The following is a 20,592-nucleotide window of genomic DNA, read 5'->3' as shown; positions in this document are numbered from 1 at the left end:
TTGATGTGAATCCGGTCTTCAACTGATTCACGTGTTAGAGGTGCCCCCTGCTCTACTTCTTTCTCTCCCTCTCCCTCCTCCGCCTTCTCCTCCTCTTTTCTCTTCAACTTCCTTTTCTTCCTTTTATGTCTGTCTCTCCTCCGCATGCATTCCTAGCTGGTCTTGGCTTTTTGTTCTTATTCAAAGGGATATGGGGACAATGCTTGCAAAAGCAGCATTAAACGCGTTCTTAAGTTGAAGGGGAAGTGTTTGGGTGGACAGAAACAGCTGTAAAACATAGACCTCTGGCTTCCAGCGAGCTGGAAGTGCCCAGACACACTCTGCTTTCACAGGTCAGCACAGGGACAACTTTCAGCCAGCTTAAGAGCCTCTTTAACCGGGGGCCATGCGTCTCAGGAGATGCAGAGGTTATCCAGTACTCCATCTTCCCGGTGTGACCAAGGCCAGCTGCTTAAAAGACTTTTGTAAACAGGATGCCCGAAGAAGTCACCTCTTTCATACTGGATCTTAAATCACATAAATATGGTCCTTCCAAAAGCAAGAATTTCTGGTTATACCAGGGTTTAGTTTATTCCCGCAAGAGATAGACAGTGGTGTTATCAAAGAATATACAGGAGGGCCACAGTAGTTGACGTGGTTTGAGATGAGTTCAAGGATCTGAGGGAACTTGGGCTTGTTGAGGAACCTTCCAAATCTCAGGTTGTGGGGGTGGAAGTTGCTGGTTTTTTGTTTTTTTGTTATTTTTCTCATTGCTCAACACTCCACCTTGGGAAACCCCAAGAGATGCCATTAATACAGATTCCTCCTCTGGCCCCTTTGACACACTTGCTTTTGAAGGACCTGGAAGAGAAAGCTCTTTGTATGTGGTCAGAATAAACTCATTGTACACCCAGACAATTAACTCCTCAATGGACTTGCAGCCCCTTCAAAGGGCCAGCCCTGCTTCCCTGGATCTCTTGGGCTCTATTCAGTCCCTGAAGCACACCAATGTTTTGGGGTTTTTATTTTGTTTTGTTTGTTATTCTGAAAAGTCTTTCCTTGAGAATAGTCGGAGCGGATCAACATTGTCTTCAGCCCAGCATTTGTCCCCCCCTCGCCGGCGAATGTCAATCAGAAATCAAAAAGCCAAACAGAGGAGGCTTTGAACGGTGTCATCGGGGGTCGAAGTGACTTCCAGCTGTCTGTGCGTGGGCCAGGCCTTCTCGCAGGGAAGGAATTGTGCTGTCACACACACCCACTGTCTTTATAGGCTCCCAGAGCCCATGCAGGGGCCGCACCTGCAAGGACAAGGCAGTGATGGGGGCTGGGCAACCTTGGAAGGCCAAATGCAGCAGCTCTGGGGCTGGGCAGTTTCCAAAGCTGCTCACTGCCTCTGAGGCCTGACTTGCACTCAAACTCTCCTTTCATCTGCCTGATGGCTTCCTCCTCCCTGGCTGACGGTGCAGACGGAGGAGGGGAGCCACCTGCCAGAAACTGAGCATTGCAAAATGTGATAATGGGATTGCGATGGCCGGTCGCCCTTGCGAAATTCCCTCACTTGCCTTATTTGCTTATTTTTATTTTCAAATTTGTATTTTTTTTCTCCCTCCCTATAAGAAAAATTATGTTTGAAACCCTCTCTCCCCCTCTCCCCTTGGTCTGAAAGTGTATTTTGACATCAAGTAGAAATAAAGTCTTACTATTTGGGTTCCAAAAAACCAAATCACCCAGAATAAGCCCCAGGCAAATGAGATCATCACACACACAAGTAAACTTAGATTTGGGTAGATTTATCTTTAAAGTATATGGACGAGTTCTCCCCCTCTCCAACTTAACCACTGATTCAATAACCTAGCGGCTGCCACCAGGGGATTTTCGCTAGTGACTCTGGCAGTCCCTCATTTTGGCTCAAAGAGCTTTTATTGAAATGTAACTTATCAGAAAAACAAACAAACAAACAAACAACACCCCGTTCATTCTAAATGTAAAAATCCAGTGAATGTAGCGAATCCCTCGAGTCACTCAAGGATTGCCAGAGACAGTTTCCATCACTTCCCTGCAGAACTTTTAGCTTGTTTAGAGTTTTACCTTTTCCCAGCCTCAGCTCCTCTGTGGAGCTGCTTCCCGTCAGGTTGCATTCACTTTTGTAAATCTGGGCTGTCTAAATGTGTCCTACCATGCCAGTAGTTACATCCTGTCTTCCATTTATTATGTTTTGAAGGTCATCGGGTGTATATTTTCATGTTTTAGTTGTTCATTCCTCTCTATTGCTGAAAATAGTATTCCTTTACATAGGCATATCATAATGTGCATGCTTGCCAGTTGATAGACATTTGGATTGCTGAAAACTTTGAGGGTCTTGGGGTTGGTGAGATGGCTCATCAGGTAAAGGGGCTTATCACCAAATCTACAACCCAAGTTCAATCCCTGGAACTCACATGATGGAAGGAAAGGATAGACTCCTGTAAGTTGTCCTGTGTCTTCTACTCAGCATCATGGCATACATGTGCCTTCCTCTTCCAACAGATAAATAAATAAATACATAAATAAATAAACATATAAAATCCAAATTAGAAGCTTCTATATTTGCTATATTTGGGTAACGCTGCTACTTTTGTGTACATGTCTTTCCTAGAACATACCTCGTTCATAGATTCCTGGGAGTGGGATTTGGGAGTTGAAAATTTAATGTGTGTTTCATTTTTTAAAGAAATTGCCAAACTATTCTTCAAAGTGGCTGTCTAGTTGTGTATTTCCACCAACAGTGAACAAAAAGTACTCCATTTTCTCCACATCCTTGCCAACACTTGTTATTATCTGTCTTCTATTTTAGCCATTCTTGTGGGTACTTAGTGGTATCTTGTGGGGTCTTTTGGTTTGTCTGTTTGATACAGGAACTTGTGTAGCCCTGACTGATCTGAAACTCACTATGTAGCACAGGTTGGCCTTGAATGTGTAGTAATTCTCCTGCCTCGGCTTGCTGGGATTACAGGCAAGCATCTTCATTGTGTATATTTGTACCTCCTAATGATGAATGACACTGAACATGATTAGTGTGTTTATTATGCATTTCTATGTCTTTGGCACGTGTGTGTGTGTGTACGTGTGTGTGTGTGTGTGTGTGTGTGTGTGTGTGAGAGAGAGAGAGAGAGAGAGAGAGAGAGAGAGAGAGAGAGAGAGAGAGAGAGAAATGCTTATTAAAATATTCTGCCAAGTTTTAAAATGAAGTTGTCATCTTATTGAATTGCAAGGTCTATTTGATAGGCTTTAAAAACTTTGATAGGATCTTAATTTCATAAATCCAGTCTTACAAGTAAGTAATTCAAATAAGACGGTTAATACCCATGGAGCCGAATAACTCCTTTAACAGTATTTTACGGTTATTCACACCCCACAGAGTGCCAGTGTCCTGAAGCTTAGTAGGCAGGCATCTTTCATGTTTAACAGATGATACTGCTGCCCAGACAGAGCGAGGGGTTTAGGTTAGGCAACGTACGGATGTAAACAAGGGCCAGTGTGAGGTCCCTCTAGGGATCTGGAAGCCAAGGGCACATGTAGAAATCCAGGGCCCAGTGTGGGGCCTGGTGCTTCTCCAAGGCTTGCCAGGAAGCAGGATGGCTGTGGACCTTGGACCCAGGCCTTGGACCTATGTTTATTAAAAAAAAAAAAAATGTGCTTATTTGGTAGGTCAGAAGCCAGGTGCCCAGGTGCCGGACTTGATGGCTAGAGAGTTCTGTTGGATTTGGCCTGGCTTCATGGCTTTGGGGTGTGCTGGACTTCACAGGTGGCTCCTGGCAGCCGGGTACCTTGACTTTTCTCACTTCATAAAGCTTTCCATCTAGGGCCGCCCTGCACAGAGCAGCTGTGCCTCTTCACCCTCAGTGACCCGACCCAGCAGGAAGACTCACCCCCCTGCCTCCGCTTCATGCTCTGTGGGCTTCCGTACCTAGGTCTGAGGTCCCCCACCAGCAGAGGTGCGGATCTTCCCTGGGAAGCCTTTCTTGCTCTCCACGGACCTTCTCTGCTGATGACTAGACCGGGTGGCTGGACCCAGGCTTTCATCCGGATGCCAGGAGAAGGAGGCAGACTATGTTTAGTTATCTTGCTCCAGACAGAGAGGTAGCTCTCGTGTAGACATTTTAATGTCTACATCAAATGTGAAATATTACATAAGCTCTTGGATCTGGACTCTCCCTGTTGACTTCTGACCTTGCCTTTCCTTTGTTAGCTCTCAAGGCTCCTAAAGTGAAGCCACCCTGCCAGGAGGGGGCTGAGTGCACCGTGCTGAACTATTCACATTGAACTCTGCATCTGGCAGGAGTGACCAGACCAAATGTGCATTGCAGCTGCCAGGGGACTCCATTCAGTGGCTTGTTGAATTCAATGGAAAGAGGTGTTAATAGAGTTGGGGGAAGCGGTGCTGTTTAAAAAAAAAAATGACATTGTGTGGCTCTGTTTGGTGTTTATTCTCCTTCAATGACTTCCAGATCAAGCTCACATGGTTTGACATCAAAAGATGCCCATTAGGGGATCCGGTTTGAGGCAAATAAGATATTCAGTGTAGTGTACTTAAGCCTCTCTTTCTGCTCTGTCTCATTTCTTGGGATGGATGTCAGATAGTCCGGGATTGCTTTGGCCCCAGTGAGAGTTCGGTCTTGGTGTGTCAGCACATGACAGCGATACCAGGGTCAGGTGTTACAGCGCTGTCAGATTGCTGGCCTCAGCCTCAAGGGTTGACACCAGCAAGAGATCTGAATTATTCTCTCTCCCTCCTCTGATAAGGTGCAGGGAGATGGGGGAAGGTACCAGAGCTCCAGATGGTGGGGCACTGTTATTATTGGTGGTCGGATTGGTGTCTCATGGAGTATCTGAGAATGAGGCTTCTCTATAAATAGTTAATGCCCAGGGAACATAGCGTTCCATTCTAACTGATCTCTGGGGGGTCTTGGGAGGAGGGTGACTGTGTAATCATCAAACTGGCTGAAACAATAGCTCTCACCCTTTCTCCTCCCACTGAGGAAGCAAACAAAGAAAAATCTCTAAACTATCCTCAGGATGGCCAGAGATAACTGCCCTCCTCCTTTGCTCAGGGGGTGTGGAATAGTGGTTTCTTGGGGATTGAGAAAAAACGTACTCTTTTTACTTCTATAGTACAAATGGGTGTACACAGTACAGCAATGTTTATTATCTTCTATCCACTAACATTTTCTTTAGAGGGTGATTGGAGAAAGTGGTCTAAAAATACTCCTTCACTGGGCAACAATGAAACTGGTTGCAAAACACTTTTCTAAGCTGAGGGTTTGGGGACCTTGATGAAAACAGAGTCCTGGCAGGTAAATAAACCATCTAAGCTGACTCCTGACACACGGAGGTTCTTGCTCTCTACAGAAAGAGCTGCCAAAGGTACTGAGTGATAAGCACCGGGACTTTGCTACTGGGAGTACCCTGCTCCCATCATCTGTGATAGAAATGTCAAAGTGAGGCCCGGGTGATCTCAGCAATTTCCGGGATTGTTTCCCATCCCCTTCGCCAACCTGCTGCTGGGAATTTCCGAGTGTGTTGCTTCACAATGTAAATGTTCAGTGGGATGCTGTTGCCTCTCTCCAGTGTGTGCGAGGGAGGCAATCCTTTCCATCTATTCAAGGCAGGGATGGAGAAGCAACAAGGGGGGAGTCTGGTCTAAGCTCTTTAGCCAGGGCCATTAGGAAAAGAGTCTAAACGGCTTGCCTTGTGCTGGAGGATGGGAGTTGAAGTGGAGACGCTGGGCTTTTATGCCATAGGGCTGCCAGTGTTAACCTGCCTAGACAAAGCTCAGGGCTGCTGGGGGAGGCTTCCCACCCTACTCTGCTGTGGGGTGTGGTAGGCTGGAAGAGTCCTACAGAAACCTCAGCTTTATGAGAAAGAAGTCTCCATTGCCGTGAGTCCTAGCTCCTTGTGAGTCCCTGGGATGAGCACCCACCTGGGTTTGCTTTATTGTGTCTCTCTCTGGCTCTGCTTCCCTCCTCTGCCTCTTCCTTCCTCCTCTTCCTTTTTCTTTGGCCTTGTACAAACCCCAACCATTCAACAGTTCTGGAGAGTAGATAGTATTTACCTCAATAATGGTAGTCTCTTTTCGTTTCTTTTTAACCCTCAATTCAGATGACGGCTCTAAGCCCACCCCCACGATGGAGACCCAGCCTGTATTCGACGGAGATGGTAAGCCAGTTTTTTACTTTCCACTCCTACTCTTTCCACTCATGTTCAGAATTGGACAAGATATCAGCTTTATATGTTTGTTTAAGTTTCACTATTATTATTTTTTCTTTTTTAATTTCAGAATTGGGCAAGATATTAGATTTACACATTTGTTTAAGTTCCATTATTATTTTTTCCTTTTTTAATTTCAATTTTTTTTCCCCAGTGCAATTGGTTTGCCCCAACCTTTTAAAAAAAGCGAAGCCTCCAAGTGACTTGTGCACACTCTCTACCTCTGGAATGGTCCTCTGTTCTTCCCAGGCTTTCTGCCTGTAGCTCAATGTCCAACAAAAACATGGTTTAGACAGACCCTCCAAGCTGCCAAGACCAGGGGAGTCATGGTGAGAAAGTCTGGCAAAGGCAGTCAGTCTTCAGCTCTTCAGCACGGGACTCAGCCCTTAGAACTGCCCACTCTGTGCCTAGAATGGTGCAGGGTTGCTGGGGGTGGGGTGGGGGTGAGGTGGGGGTGAGAAGGAAGTATATGAGTGTCAGTCTTCCTCCCACTGAAACCCCTAGAAGGGCTTCTTGAACTAAGTTCCACATCTTGGTCCTATCACTGTGATAGATACTTAAGGAAGAAAGAGTTGGCATTGTTCTGGGAAGAGCTGGCAAGACAAGGGACTTGGGCTGGATCTTGTAAGCAGAAGGAAAGAATCAGGGGTATTCCAGACAGTGAGAACTGGCCAGGGATGAGGAGGGAAAGGTGATGGGTACGGGCCACCATTAGGGAAGTAGGAGAAAGATTGGCAAGTGGGGCTGGCTAGGCAAGGGCATAGGGATTTGGGGAGTTGAATGAAGACATTTGGGAGAAACATTCTAGGTCAAGGGCAATAGTGGATAGTGACCAAATAAAGGCTAGGAGTCCCCGGAGGCAAGGGGAATGGATTGGAGGAGCTGGGGTGCAGAAGTCTGGCTCCTGTTCAAGGTGGGGGGCACTTGGCCTTCTGATCTGCAGAGACTTTACCTAGTGCTCCAGATTCCTGTGAATAGGAACAGGACGTTTGGCAGAATCAGGTTTCCAGAAAGTGTGACCATGAAGTTCAGCTTTCAGTAGACAACATGAAGCAAAATTTTAGCAGTGCTCAGCTAAGTGTATCTGGATCGTGAGACAGTGGAACAGAGAAATAAAACAATATCATGCCATGGCACCATGGCTGGGATGTTCCTAGTGTAGGCTCCGCTCAGTGAGAACTGAGAGGTGCGATAAGAATCCACAGACACCCCCCTTTGTTATTAGAAAGTGTGAGTCCCAGGGGATTGGGTGGAGGATTGAGATGATGGCATCTGGGGAGACCATCCTGCTGCTGTCACTGAAGATTTGGTTGCTGCATGGTATCTTCAGGGTGACCCCCCCAGGATTGCCACACCCTCAGTCTTCTTGGTGACCCTGGTACCGAGAGCCTGCAGGCACCCTGAGGTGCCCTAGATGAAGGTGCTTGGCGTGTGTTCTTCTTGACTGGGAGAAGGGGTTGGAGTATGTATTAGACTCACTCATTTCTTCCCCACATGGGGCAGAAGCTCAGGGAGCTGAATCTGCCCTGCTTCAGCTGTTTCCTCTCAATTGGTCTCTGCGGCGTGTCTGGCATTCGTTTGTTGATTTATCCCCTTTAAATCTTCTCCCAGGGAAGCAGTTGAGAGGGACTTGGCTTGGCCCATGTTCCTCACCTCCTGGGATAATATTTTTATTCCTTGATGGAGTGGCTTGATGGAGTGCCTCTGGATTCAGACTCCTCTCCGTCCCAGCACAGGATGCTGGGGTTGTCTCTTGGAAGCTGGTGGGGAGAAGCGCTTCCGTCACAAGGAAGAGAGAGCACGTTGGCACTGGGATGAGGTTGATATGCCAAGAGGGAGATAGCTGAGGCTTTGATGTGTAGGCCTCTGAAAAGGTTATTGCAAGTTTGGGTTATACTCCATGTCCCGTACTTCTCTTTCCCCACATATGTACACACGTTCTCTTTCTTGTTTTTTTTCTAGAAATCACAGCTCCCACCCTATGGATTAAGCATTTGGTAATCAAAGACTCCAAATTGAATAACACCAATGTAAGAAATTCAGGTAAATAATCTTCCTTGAATTATGTATGTATTCAATTCTTTGTCTCTGGGTGTCCCATAGCTGTTCCATGACTACTCATTGTGTGTATTTATTTCCGTCCTTCTCTCTCTCTCATCTGCCTTCCCTTCCCCTTCCTCCTCTCTCCTTCCTCTTCCATCTCTTCTTTTTCCTCCTCCTCTACTCCTTTTCTGAGACGGTCTCATTACTTAGCCCGAGTCAATCTCAAACTAGTGATTTTTCCGCCCCAGTCTCCTCCCAGCACTCTGCTGGGGTTGTGTCCACTCCACCTGGCTTTACGGGGTGGTTTGGGGCAAGTCATGCAACTTGTATTATCTTCTTTGTCTACAGCTATAAAATATGGAGATCTGATGAGTTAGTCTCCTCCAGTTTTTATTTTCTTCTTTTATCCTAGCCAGGATCAACTTTTATGAGTAGTTGATCTGTTTGGATGTCAAACTTTGTCAAGATGTTTTAATATTTTGATTGACTTTCTAAATGCCACCCAGGAGAATTTGAAAGGAGCAGGCTGGGCATACAGAAGTTGGACTTCAAGTGCCAACAGACTTAATTCCTCTGTTTTAAGGTTTTCAAGCTGCTTACAGTCATGCCCTTCCTGTTTTGATCTTTTGAGGTCTCAGGAATAGTGGTCAGGTTTGGCATTGACTGGGTAGAAAGGTGATGAATTCTGAGGCATGATCACATTCATAGGATTTACTTGAACATTATTTGCCACCAACCAAGATGGAACCCAACCAAGTTGACTGGCCATCAGTAGAGACTAAATATTCACCAACGGAAAACATCACACCGAACCAGAGCTGCATTATTGTCGGGGAGGATCATTCTTGCACTTAAGACATCATTTTGAGAACTATCACTTGGCATAATTTATGTTGTTAGCTGAGTTTAATTTAGCCATATCCTTCCTTTATGGGTGGCAAGGACTGTGGGCAAAGGATTCCTGCCTTTGAGTGGGCAGGCAGGGTTTTATGTGACCATTGATCTGTGAGTGGGTGTGCTGTCATTGGCTTCTCTGTTTTACAGAGTGTGCCAGCTCTGTACTATAGGTGGCAGTATGGAGGCTGGCGTTCAGGGAATGAGACCAAGAGGTGAATGGTGGGCTTTCTGTATGGCTCGGGCTGGTCAGTGTTTCTCTGTGTGACTGGCTTACTATTTGATATAAGATGGAAGGATGGGATGGTGACATAAAAGAGGCCATGTGAATTTCCTTGGGCTAGAGTATGATAGAATAGTACAGCAGTTAAAGCACAGGCTTTGGAATCAGCAACATCTAGGTATTACACACAGTGAGTGACTCGAGGCAAATAAATTCCCTGGCCTCAGTTTTCACCTATAGGGCGGGCTCTTGGTTTGTCCCTCAAAAGGCTCACAAAGTTAATGTCTGTGTGCTTCTTGACTGATGCCTGGCCAGACGGTGAGTTCTTAGGTGCGTGTAGTTATTACTATCAACACTGCTGATAACAATAATATGAGGGTTTTTTTGGGGGGAGTGCTATGCAGGCTATGACTCTGTGCATGCTATGACCCTGTGCATGCTATGACCCTGTGCAGACATTCTACCACTGATAGATATCTTTAGCTCTTGATTTTTTGGGATAGTGCCTTGATATATAGCCAGGGCAAACCTGGAACTCAGAGTCTTCTTGCCTCAACTTCCTGAGGGCTAAGAGTACAGATGTGTGCCACCATACTTAACCAATGACAGTGCTTCTTGTGGCTAGACTGGAGGAAGCTAGTGACACGTATCTTTCTGCAGTGTGTTCTCTGAGTGTAATAAAGTAATGGTGTAAGTTCTGATTACCACCCCTACGGGTTTATGTAGTTTTCTATTGTATGATCGTAGGGCCATGTTGAGAAATTGCTTCTAGGCAAGTACAACTATCTTCCTCTTGTTGAGGTGACCCAGCCACCTTTATTTTCCATAGTTGTTGACTCTATAAGGTTAGTATGCAGGACAGGCTAGTTGCAGGCGAGCTAATTGTTCTTTAGAGGAAACACATCAAGGAAAATTACTAGGCTTTGGTTTTAGTAATCACTTAACAGACTAGAATATTCTCTGTCATTATCATCTGGCCATACTGACTGATACCTGTCAATCTTATTGATGGAATCAGGTATAAAAGACATGGTTCTGCAAGAGTGTTTAGCAGATAACAAGTGGCCACCTGACTGTTTTTGCAGATAAAGTTTTATTGGGACACAGCTACAGTGTTGTTTTTGACCATTTTCACCCCCGAGAATAGGCTCAAATAGCTGTCACAGAGTCTGTATGGCCTGGAAAGCTTAAGATACTTACTTTATGATCTTCCACAGAGAAATTTTTCTGGCCCCTGGTATACACAGTTGAATATGGCATTTGAGTGGGAGGTGTATGCACTCAAAGTTTTTGGCCCCTACCTAGCAGAAGCAGCAGTTGTGACTCCTGAGAAGTTTCATGATGTTCCAGGTCAGCCTGTACTGTCACAGGAACTCCTGGGGCCCCTTACAAGACTCATCATCTCACACGGACTGTTCTCAAGCTTTTACCATTCGGTTCTGGTGCATGCTATCACAACTAGTCACCAAGGAAGCTTCAGGATGTCTGGATTTTCAGGCAGTGGGGTAGAGAATCTTTTATACACAAGCCACATACTGGTCGAAGCATGGGCTTTGGAATCAGATGGACATGTAGACCTGGTTTCCCAGGCTGCCTTTTCTTGCCTTGGAAAGCCAATCAACTTCGCCGAGTCTTGCTTTCCTTGCATGTAAAACGAAGTTATTGCCCTTTAGGGTTTTGTGAGGCTTCGGTTTTAGACTTGTAATTCTTGACACGTAGGTTTACCATAAATAACTTAAAAACAAAATAAAGCAAAGCTGCTTCAGTGGAGTGCCTTTTTGCACTATGCTACCCATCCTTACATGTTGGTACATCTAGTTAACGACCAATCAGACATCCTTAGATGAGAACTTGTATCTGGTCCATTTGCTCTTCGTGAGGACTGGAACCTCAGAGTTAAGCACCTGAGTTCATTTTTTTACTAGAGTTTTGATGGAAGATTCTGGGTTCAGATGAACTTCAGCCACATACACAGGGAGGTTGGAGTCAGACTCTGTGAAGTATGCCCGGGTGAGAGCTCATCTTCTCAGCCTTCTCCCAGAGGGGGAAAAAAAAAGGCAATTGCAGTTTCTTTTACACCCTAAACATCCTTTTTTCACACTCAGACCCTGTGACGCCAGGTTTGTTTTCTGGCCTGGGGACTGTTGACGTTGGAAAGGTTCCACTGGGTGCCTGAAGTTGTGCAATAACATGACACACACGCCTGCAGACGTATCCAGGCTTCTCCCCTCCTGGAGGGTCTGGCTCTTTCTGGAAAGCTTTGCCATGTGCTCATATGGCTGCTGTGGCCTTTTGAGTCCTTGGCAAGTTCGGCATATCCAGATTCGCCTTTCTGGTTCTCTCTTCCATGACTTCCTCCCTCATACCTCCCTTCACAAGCATCCGTGGCTCCAGAAATTCTTTCTGTATCTGGGAAGAGGATGCTTCTAGCCAGCTAACACCCCAGACCTTGGGAGCAGTGTGTCCTAGATGAGTGCTGGCCAGGCCTCTGCTGCCTTTTCAAGGAAATGTGAACTCTTGCTGAGTGTTTTTTTTTTTTTTTTTAAATCCAGAGTTAGGAATCATGACATTCCTTAAAATACTTGGCATTTAAAATATGTTCAAGCCATCTCTTTATAGAAGAAGGTAAAGAGATAAGATAAACGACAAGAATTAGCCTTATTTGACCATTTTCACTCCCTGGTTCTAAGCTGACTGTATGAAGATACTTTATACATCTTTTTTGTCTTTTTATGATTTCTGTCTTTTTGTTTCTATATGGCAAAATACTGTGCTTCCTCTTCTGAGAAAGTGCTGTCCCTCAGGAACTGGGGTCATGGATGTGGCCACCATGCTCTTTGTGTGCTATGGCAACACTCCAGGGCCGCGACATGTTTCCTTTTGCCCTGGAAGCCTAGGCTAGTGTCTTTTCATTTCCTTTCTTCTTATCTCTCCTACAAAACTCATGATGCGATCAGGGGCTGCAAGAAGGACCCAGAACCTGGCCCCATGAGTTATGTCTTAAAGTCTTTCCTCCCTTGCTTCCATGACCTGCATGTGTGTATCTGTGGATGAAGCATCTCATGGTCACTCTGTTCCCTGGAGACAGAGCTACCATTAGGAACCCCAAGTGGAAACACATCTTTTCAACATTTTGCAGTAAAACAAGATTCCCATTTCTTCTTGCACGAGAACATCTGTGTTTGTACACATGTCACAGGTAGGCCGGTTGACAGTATTCTTGCCCTTACTCATTTGGGCACGTTTTTCTTGTAGGCCAGCTTCTGGGCCACTGGCTACAGTTGAGATTGCTTTCCCACCCAGGAAGTTTCTGCTGCGAGAGCTTCTGTGACTGGGGTTTGGGGTCACAGAGGCAATGGCACCTCCTGGTTGGATCCCCACCCCCACAAGTCTATCCTCTTTGCCCAACTGGAAACCGTGGGCTGATGTAATGACCTGAGGCTGGAAAAATAAACAGCTTGCAAGGAAACCAGTGGTAGCCGTTGTAAGCAAATATCCCACAGCCACCTGGAATCTCACACATGACGTGATTGGGAGGAAGAATGAGTAATCTACCAGCGTTAGCAACTGGGACGGGCCTGGACTTGTGTGCATTTAAAATATCTATATGAAAACACATCCTGTTACTGGCCTTCTAGGCTGTCTGCCCTTTGGGATCATGAAGATACTTTGGTCAATCCTGGCCAGTAGGATTGAAATGAGGATGGGACCAGATGGCCTTTCCCAGGGCTTACCCTGGCAGCAAAGGCTTTGCCCTTCCTATGTTGAGAGGAAAGATGATTATTATTGGAGGCTTGAGAGCCAGGTCTACAGTCCAGTTCGACCTTTGCTTTAACACTGACTTTCTTGATCACATAACTCTGTTACCCCATTACCCCACTGTCTGCTTCTTGTAATGTTGGGGTGGGAGGTGTCTAGCCACAGGATTCAGTCTCTGGGACTCCCTCTACCAGCGAAAGTTTTGTTTCTAGAAGTGAATTCGTATGCACTCTGATGTTCCATAGCAAAACCATGTCCCAGTATTTTCCTTTTGTCCTCAGTTGGTAGTAAGCTGTAATCAAAGAGCCTGCCTCGGTAGTGTCATTGGTTCATTCCAAGTTTCTGAAAGTCAGTGATGACTTTAGCTTTAGTCTGGGAGCCTTTATTATGGGTTTGTAAATGACATTGCAAGTAATCAGGCTGTGAAGTTTATCAGCACACATATACAATGTTAGTATTTTGGGAGGAGGAAGGAATAAGGAACACTTAATTTTTACAAATAAAACCCCCTCTCTTTCATCCCCCCTTGTCTGTAACCCTTTCTTCCTCTCTTGCTTGAACTTGAATTTTCTATAATTTGGTCCTTCTGGTATAGAGCCTGCAGGTCAGGGTCAGTGAAATTACCAAGAAAAAAAGGGAAGGGATGGGCTACTATTTCTTGGTCCTTGTCACTGAAGAACGGCTGTGAAGTCTTTCTTAGTCCTTTCGGAGGAAAGGGTATCTCTCTTGGCTTTGTGGCATGAGTCAATAGAGATGGGTGGTGTGAGTCAGTGGTGCTTTGCGGGGAAGTTGAGAAGAAAGATGGTTGTGTGCTAAATCGGGGCACTCCATCCTGGAAGAAATATACTCTGTGGAATTTCTATCCCCACCTCCCCAGGAGCTCAGTATCTGTCTGTGTGGGAAGTGGGTGTTTACCACTTCAGACCATGGCGAGCCATGCATGGCCATTTTAGGTTTTCCAGAGAATCTATTTACACAGGCTGGTTGTACTGTTTCCTTATTTCCCCTCACCCATGACGATTCACCCTAAGAGCATGTTTACCCCTGGGAGAGTGCTGCTCCCTGCCAGCACTGGGGATGTGGGATGTTAGTTCTGCCTGAAGCACAGCAAGCTGGCGGTGGCTTATGGGCCACATAACAGTATCTCAAGAAGTATGAGGTACAGGAGAAAGACTGAAGGTTCCAAGCAGGCTTGCCCTTGACTCAGCCCTTCCGTGTGATTAGCTTCCAGTGACTCGGGCAGCTAAATCTGCATTAGCCCCCAAGCCATAGGAAGGTGTGCCTGCTCCTGTCTGACCGTAAGTGTGTGGGCTATTAGAGGGAGAAGCACCTGGGAAGCCTCCAGGACCACCCCCGACTTTGCAACGAGAAAACAAGAGTCCAGCTAGCCAAGGGCTCGTGCAGGGCTCTAGACCCTTCGGCAGCTGTGATGCACTTGAGAGGGTCTCGAGAGGCGGGGAGAACAGCACAGTGAGCATTTAAAGCAAAGGCCTGGTCACTGGGGTGTAGTGTACCCACGGCAGGGGCAGTGATGTGCTCCACTCTAGCAGAGATGCATGTTTTGTCAGTGATGCTGTTATTATAAAAAGCAGACAGACTCGTGGAGATATCTAAATAGAGCTAAACAGAGACATACACATTTCCTCTGTAGACTGCGTACTCCTTCATTGTATGGACCTTGGTCAGCCATTATAGGCCAATTGAGGAGCCGAGTTGAACATAGGCATTAGGTATACTCCACACGTAACTGAAGATACTGCCTGCCACCTTAGAGCAGTTAATTATAACAGCGGCTACCACTTTCACCTTCCTGTAGTACCAGGTTAAATGTGGTACATTTATTCTGTGGTGTTAGATATCCAAATCAAGGCCTTAAACATGCTACATGAGCACCGTACCACTGGGCTGCAACTTAGGTCTCATATATATATCTTCATAAACACCTTGTGGGGCACGTGTAGGGGCTACTCTCCTTTTACAGGTAAGGGACCTGGGACTGTGAGACCGCCCAAGGTCAAGAGCTACGTGGGAGAACCCAAAAGCCTATGTTCCTAACTACCAAGCCATACTGCCTCTATTCTGCCCGCTGCTGACGTCTATGAAATCCTCCACTGTGCCAGTCCCTTGGGGGAAGTGCATGGGAGTTGGAGTGATGGACACATACTGTTGCTTCAGCCACAGGACCGTGGAAGCCTGGGTCTCCTTAACCCTGTCTTCGGCTCCTGGAGCATTCCGTCTGAATGCCCCGAGTTCCTTCTGGCTTTGGGAAACAGCCACCCAGTTGAGATCGTACAGCATCCCAACTTCTCCCTCTGGGGTAGAGCTGAAGGGGTCCCTTTCTTAACTAGTTGGCCTGTCCGGGCTCCTCCACCAGAGCATTCTCCAAAGTCCCTCCCAAGTATGAATGAGGGATGATGTTATTTTTTTTTTCACTTCCTCTTGTGGCAGATTATGCAGAAAAGGGGATTTTTTTTTTAAAGATAGGGATGAGGAAATCTACTGCAATGGAAGAGATGACTTTGTTAAGTTTGTGCGAATTCTGTTTCTGATTCCCCAACTCTATCCATACTGAATTGAACACCAGAGGCTGATTTTATTCTGTTAGGAGGTGATGTTTTGCTTTTCCCTTGCCCAGCAGGCCCTCTCCTCTGAGCCTTTCTATTCCTTAGCCGATGGTCAGTCCCGGGAGCAGTGACTGTGTGGAATCTCCTTCTCTGTGGGATTCTCAAAACCACCCAGATGGCTCCAAGTCACACGAATATATTGGGTTGAGAACTGGCTGTGACCAAGTGGCCCTCACTGACAGAGGTGATGGAAAACCCATGGTGAGAGGGCAGGGCCAGCTCAGCAAATGGTGCTTGGAAAAATGATCCTCTGAGGGGCACTTAGCCCCTCCTGCGAAAAAATTGCAAAGTCCACAGTAAGAAAATAACCTATTCACATAATTGGCTTGAAACCATAGGTGCCAAGACCCCACGTGGCTGAATAAACAGAAAGAGTGGCTCAGTGATGTCCCATAAATCATTCCTAAAGATTATGACTCCAGCAGGGCCCTCCCCTCAGCCCCACACCTCCAGTCCCTGCACCAGCCCTTCCAACAGTAAAGTTGGCTCCTGAAAACCCAGGCTTACCTTTCTGTCCTTCTCCCACAATCCCCCTCTCCACCAAATCCTCAGCCACTGGGCAGTCCTCTGGCGATCCCAGTACCAGACACCCACGTATTCTCAGATCTGGAGAAACCTGCGGTGGGAGCCACACCATTCCTTACGCCCCTGGAATTTCACGTCGTTACTTAGAAAGATTGTTTTAAATGTACGGTTTGTTATTGTGGGTTATCGTTCAGCATTTTATTCATTTTTGATAAAAGGAGAGATGGGCGGGAGGTATTTGAAGAGGTTTCAGGGTCATTGTTGCCGACACAAGGCCAGTGTTTTCCTTAATATTCTTGGCCCAGCAAAATGATTCCTTTTGCAATGAAATATAAGCAAGCGCCTCTCATTTTCTCAGGCTGAATCGCCCGTTATTGATGTTATCCCCGTAAGAAATGCAGTCTTGAGGGTCTGAGGGTTGAGTGTAACATTTCCCAGGATGAGTTGGGGTCAGAGATTCTCGTTCCAGCCCTTGCAGTCCTCATAACCAACGGGACTGGCATTTGTACTGCTGTGGGTGGGCCCCATCTCTAGAGCATTAGCTGGAACAAAGTCTTCAGACCGAATATCCTTCATGGAGTCTTCCTCTGTGAGAGCCCATGGTTCCCTGAGTGAGGAGCAAACCAGAGATGGGGTGGTGAAGTGGTGGGCAGGAAAGATATGATGGAATCCTGGCTCCTTTAGCACTTACAGTTGGTGGGGTCAGAGTACAAAGGGTAAGGGGCACAGAAACTCAGTAGGAGCAGTGCTGTGCCTCAGCCTCCCTCCAGGGAAGAGCCCTCAGAGATAGCTTCAGGGACAGAGAAAGACCTTGAATGAGGATAGGCTGACACATCATGGTCAGTTCTTCCTGACTGATCACATAATTCTCAGAATTTTTCTGGCCTTTTAAGGCCTAATGTAGTATCAGACTAAGGTACATATAAATAACCATTTCATAGCCTGGGCTCACCTAAATCCCCAGCACTTCTTTGTAACCTCCCCCTGAGTCCTAGAATTTTTTTGTCTCCCAGAATCTGGCACTGGGTCCTCCTCTCAAGGGCACTGACCCAAGCCTTGCTAGTATCCTGCTGCCTTTCGTTGCCTAGTGCAAGGGACAGAAGCAATTCTGTCAGGATGGTCAAAGTGGCCCCTTTAGAGAACCACCCTCTTTATCTGGAGAGACCGAATCCTTGGCTGGGGCACCCTTCCAGCCTACAGATTTTGATTGAGATAGGATCTCATTATGTAGCCTCGCCTAGCTTCAAACTCCATCTTTCTGTCTTAGCTCCCCGGCTCCCTCCATAGCTGCCCTGTGGTGGGATTACAGATGTGTGCCACCACACCTGGCTCACAACTCCTCAGTTCTTCTGTACCTAAGACATCTTTCCTGAAGTCCTTATGATGCTCCCTTCGCTACGTCCATTTGGCTGGGCAACCTGACCCCGTCGATTGGCCGAACACTGTTTAGCTATCGTGACATGAACATTAACAGTTGCTTTTCTGGTTAGAGCAGATTATTCTACATAATGCGGGCCAGCCTCATGCAATCAGTCCCAAGATTTAAGTGAAGAGGTTGGGGTTTCCTCAAGAAGAAGAATTTTGCCAGGAGACTGTCACGTGGAAACCCTGCTTTTGTGTCTTAGAGCTGTGGGCATGACCTATTGATCCGGGACTCAAGACTGCCTCATCTCGCTGGCCTGCATTTCTACCCGACTGGCTTGCATACATACGTATTTTAGATTTGCCCTCCCCCTAATTCATGAGCCAGTGCTTAAAATCTCCCTCTCATTTTGTGTGTGTGTGTGTGTGTGTGTGTGTGTGTGTGTGTGTAACCCTGAGTGATACAGTCCTTCTTTGACAACCCCCTCTGCCTCCTCTCCATCTGCTCTCCCCACCATGAAATCCCTTTTTTCTCTCACCACAGAGCTCACGGTAAAGTCAGCCCATTGGTCGCTGATGACTTGGCTTTCAAAGGTGCTTAGATGTTGGTTACCCAGGAGCCTCAGCTTCTTCCTCTGTCCCTTCTCTCAGATCTTCCTTCTCTGGAAGTCAATAACCCGAAAGGAAGACCAACCCAAATCCTGTAATGTTGGTTGTCCGTTTTTGCTTTTAAAAATATATGAAAATAAAGAAAAGACGAAGAAGGAGAAGAGTCCTGGAAGAGAGGATAAACCCTGGGCTCCAGTGAACATTGGGGATTAGCTGAGATTTTAGGTTATCCACGCTCTCCTCTGCTCCTAATTACCATGGGTAATCAAGAGACACAGAGACCTGAGCCAGACAGAGATGTCCTCTATTCTGATCCCATCTTGGCTGACACATAAGGACCTGGGCCCTGGGCCCGCAGACGGGTTTATGTTCATCTGGTTTATCCTGGCCTTTCCAGCTTTGTCTCCAGCTTGGCTCACTGCTGTTCTCTGGTCCCACTCTCTTCCCTACCACATGTGACTGGGGAAAGACACACTGTGTGTCTTCTGGTGGCAAGGCCAGGACTTTGTACATTGCTAGCATGAGATGCTTTTCTGTTGTTTTTGGTATTTTACTCTTTTTGAGGGGCACGCCACCCAGTTCCCCAGTAAATCACAGGGAGGCTTATTGTTACTTATGACTGCCTGGCCTTAGCTTAGCTTAGTTTCTTGCCAGCTTTCCTTAACTTAAATTATCCCGTCTACCTTTTGCCTCTGGGCTTTTCCCGTTCTCTTATTTTTGTAAATCTTTCTCTTTCTCTGTGGCTGGCTCTGGAGCCGGGAGGCTGACCCCTGGAGTCCTCCTCCTCTGGCTGCTCTCTTTTTTAAATCCTCTCAGAGTTCTTCTATTTACCCTCTCAGCATGCCAGCCCCGCCTAGTTCTCTCTCCTGCCTCGCTATTGGCCGTTCAGCTCTTTATTAGACCATCAGGTGTTTTAGACAGGCAAAGTAACACAGCTTCACAGAGTTAAACAAATGCAGCATAAACAAAAGTAACACGCCTTAAAACAACATTCTACAGCACTTTCCTGTTGTGTTTCTTCTTTGAGTGAGGTTTCATTGCTGGGTAGAGAGTGACTGGGCTCTCACTGCTCAGCACCATCAGGGGCAGGTTTGGGAGATCATATGTGGACGTGTACAAGTGTGTGTTGGTACCATCCCTGTGCTCTCTCTTCTCTGGTGTGGGTTCTGTCTTCCAGGCATATACAAGTAGCCCTGGCCCATTCTCATAGTTACTGGGCCACACCTTCCCACCTTCTCTCTGTTTCCCAAGTTTTCCTAAGGAGAGATGAAGTGTTTTAGAGTGGTGTGCCTCTGCGTTAGCAGAGCTCCTGGCTCTGTGAATTACTGTGGCCGAAGAGACCCTGGAAGTCAATCTCGGCTTGCATTCTGTAAACCAACCTCTGAGAAAACTGTAGAGATGGGTGGTAAGACTCATTTGGGAGGTGACTGAGAAGCAGGGAGAGTGGCTCTGAGGATGGACTAGTTCTCAGATATGTAGTGAGTCTACTCCTCAGGACTTCTAATTAGTGTTTGTGTGACTTCCAGGGTGCTGATTGAAGGGCTTACAGAGGCTACAAGAATCCCCGTAGTGTAAAGTGACAAAGAATTAAGCAGGTCTAACTAGATATTTGGTACCCGTTGTTAAATAACACACTAGCCCAAACCTACTTGTGTATCCGAAAAATCATTTATTCTTGCCAGTGTATCTGTCAGGTGACAGAGTGACTGTCTCACTAGTTTTACATGAATTGGCTCCTCTGCTCATCCAAGTGGAGGATCAGTGGGGTGGGAACATCCAAACTGACCTCAGTCGTGTTGCTAGCGGGCCTGAGTAGCTCCCTTATGTGGTGATCTTAGGGCTCATTGACAGTGAAGGCAGAAGCCGCAAGACCTCCGAAGGCCTGGGCTGCTTCTCCAGCATCATCACACTGTTCTTCTGTGGGTTAAAACCAGTCAGACCGAGTCCATGGGGGCTGGCCAACACAAGGCCGAGACACAACCATTGGAGACTATTTGGTGATCATGGACTGTTAGGTAAAAGAAAAGTATAGAAGGGAATAAAACTCGGGTTACCCTGTAGCAATGGAATATGTCATTGTAGAGAGGTAAAGAACACAGCTGGGCTGAGCTGGAATTCCACCTCTGCCTCCTGCTGGCTATGATTATGATTATTATTATTTTAGACAGGGCTTTGTGTATCCTGGGCTTGTGTTCTGATCTTCCTGCCTTTGTCTCTTGAGTGATGGGACTCCAGGCCCAGTTTCTGCAGAGCTAGGGCTCAAACCCAGGGCTTCTGGCATGCCAGACAAGCTCTGCACCGACTGAGCCCCAGCCCTCTAATTCATGA

The 20,592-nt window shown here is 46.6% G+C and overlaps 1 protein-coding gene across 4 annotated transcripts in view; it reads left to right on the top strand.

Moving 5' to 3' along the window:
• Smoc1 (SPARC related modular calcium binding 1) overlaps positions 1 to 20,592 on the top strand; it is a 164,258-nt gene that overhangs the window by 121,127 nt on the left and 22,539 nt on the right. For 3 of the 4 annotated variants that reach the window (XM_052739426.1, XM_052739425.1, XM_052739423.1), the window contains exons 6-7: positions 6,085 to 6,174; positions 8,188 to 8,268. In XM_052739426.1, coding sequence (XP_052595386.1) covers positions 6,085 to 6,174; positions 8,188 to 8,268 — 171 coding nt within the window. The remainder of the gene's footprint in view (positions 1 to 6,084; positions 6,175 to 8,187; positions 8,269 to 20,592) is intronic. The other variant, XM_052739424.1, reaches the window with a different exon arrangement.

The sequence above is a fragment of the Peromyscus californicus genome, unplaced genomic scaffold, assembly GCF_007827085.1.
Source record: "Peromyscus californicus insignis strain IS unplaced genomic scaffold, ASM782708v3 Scaffold_15__1_contigs__length_86483966, whole genome shotgun sequence".
Lineage (NCBI taxonomy): Eukaryota > Metazoa > Chordata > Mammalia > Rodentia > Cricetidae > Peromyscus > Peromyscus californicus.
This window is presented reverse-complemented; position numbering and strand designations above follow the sequence as displayed.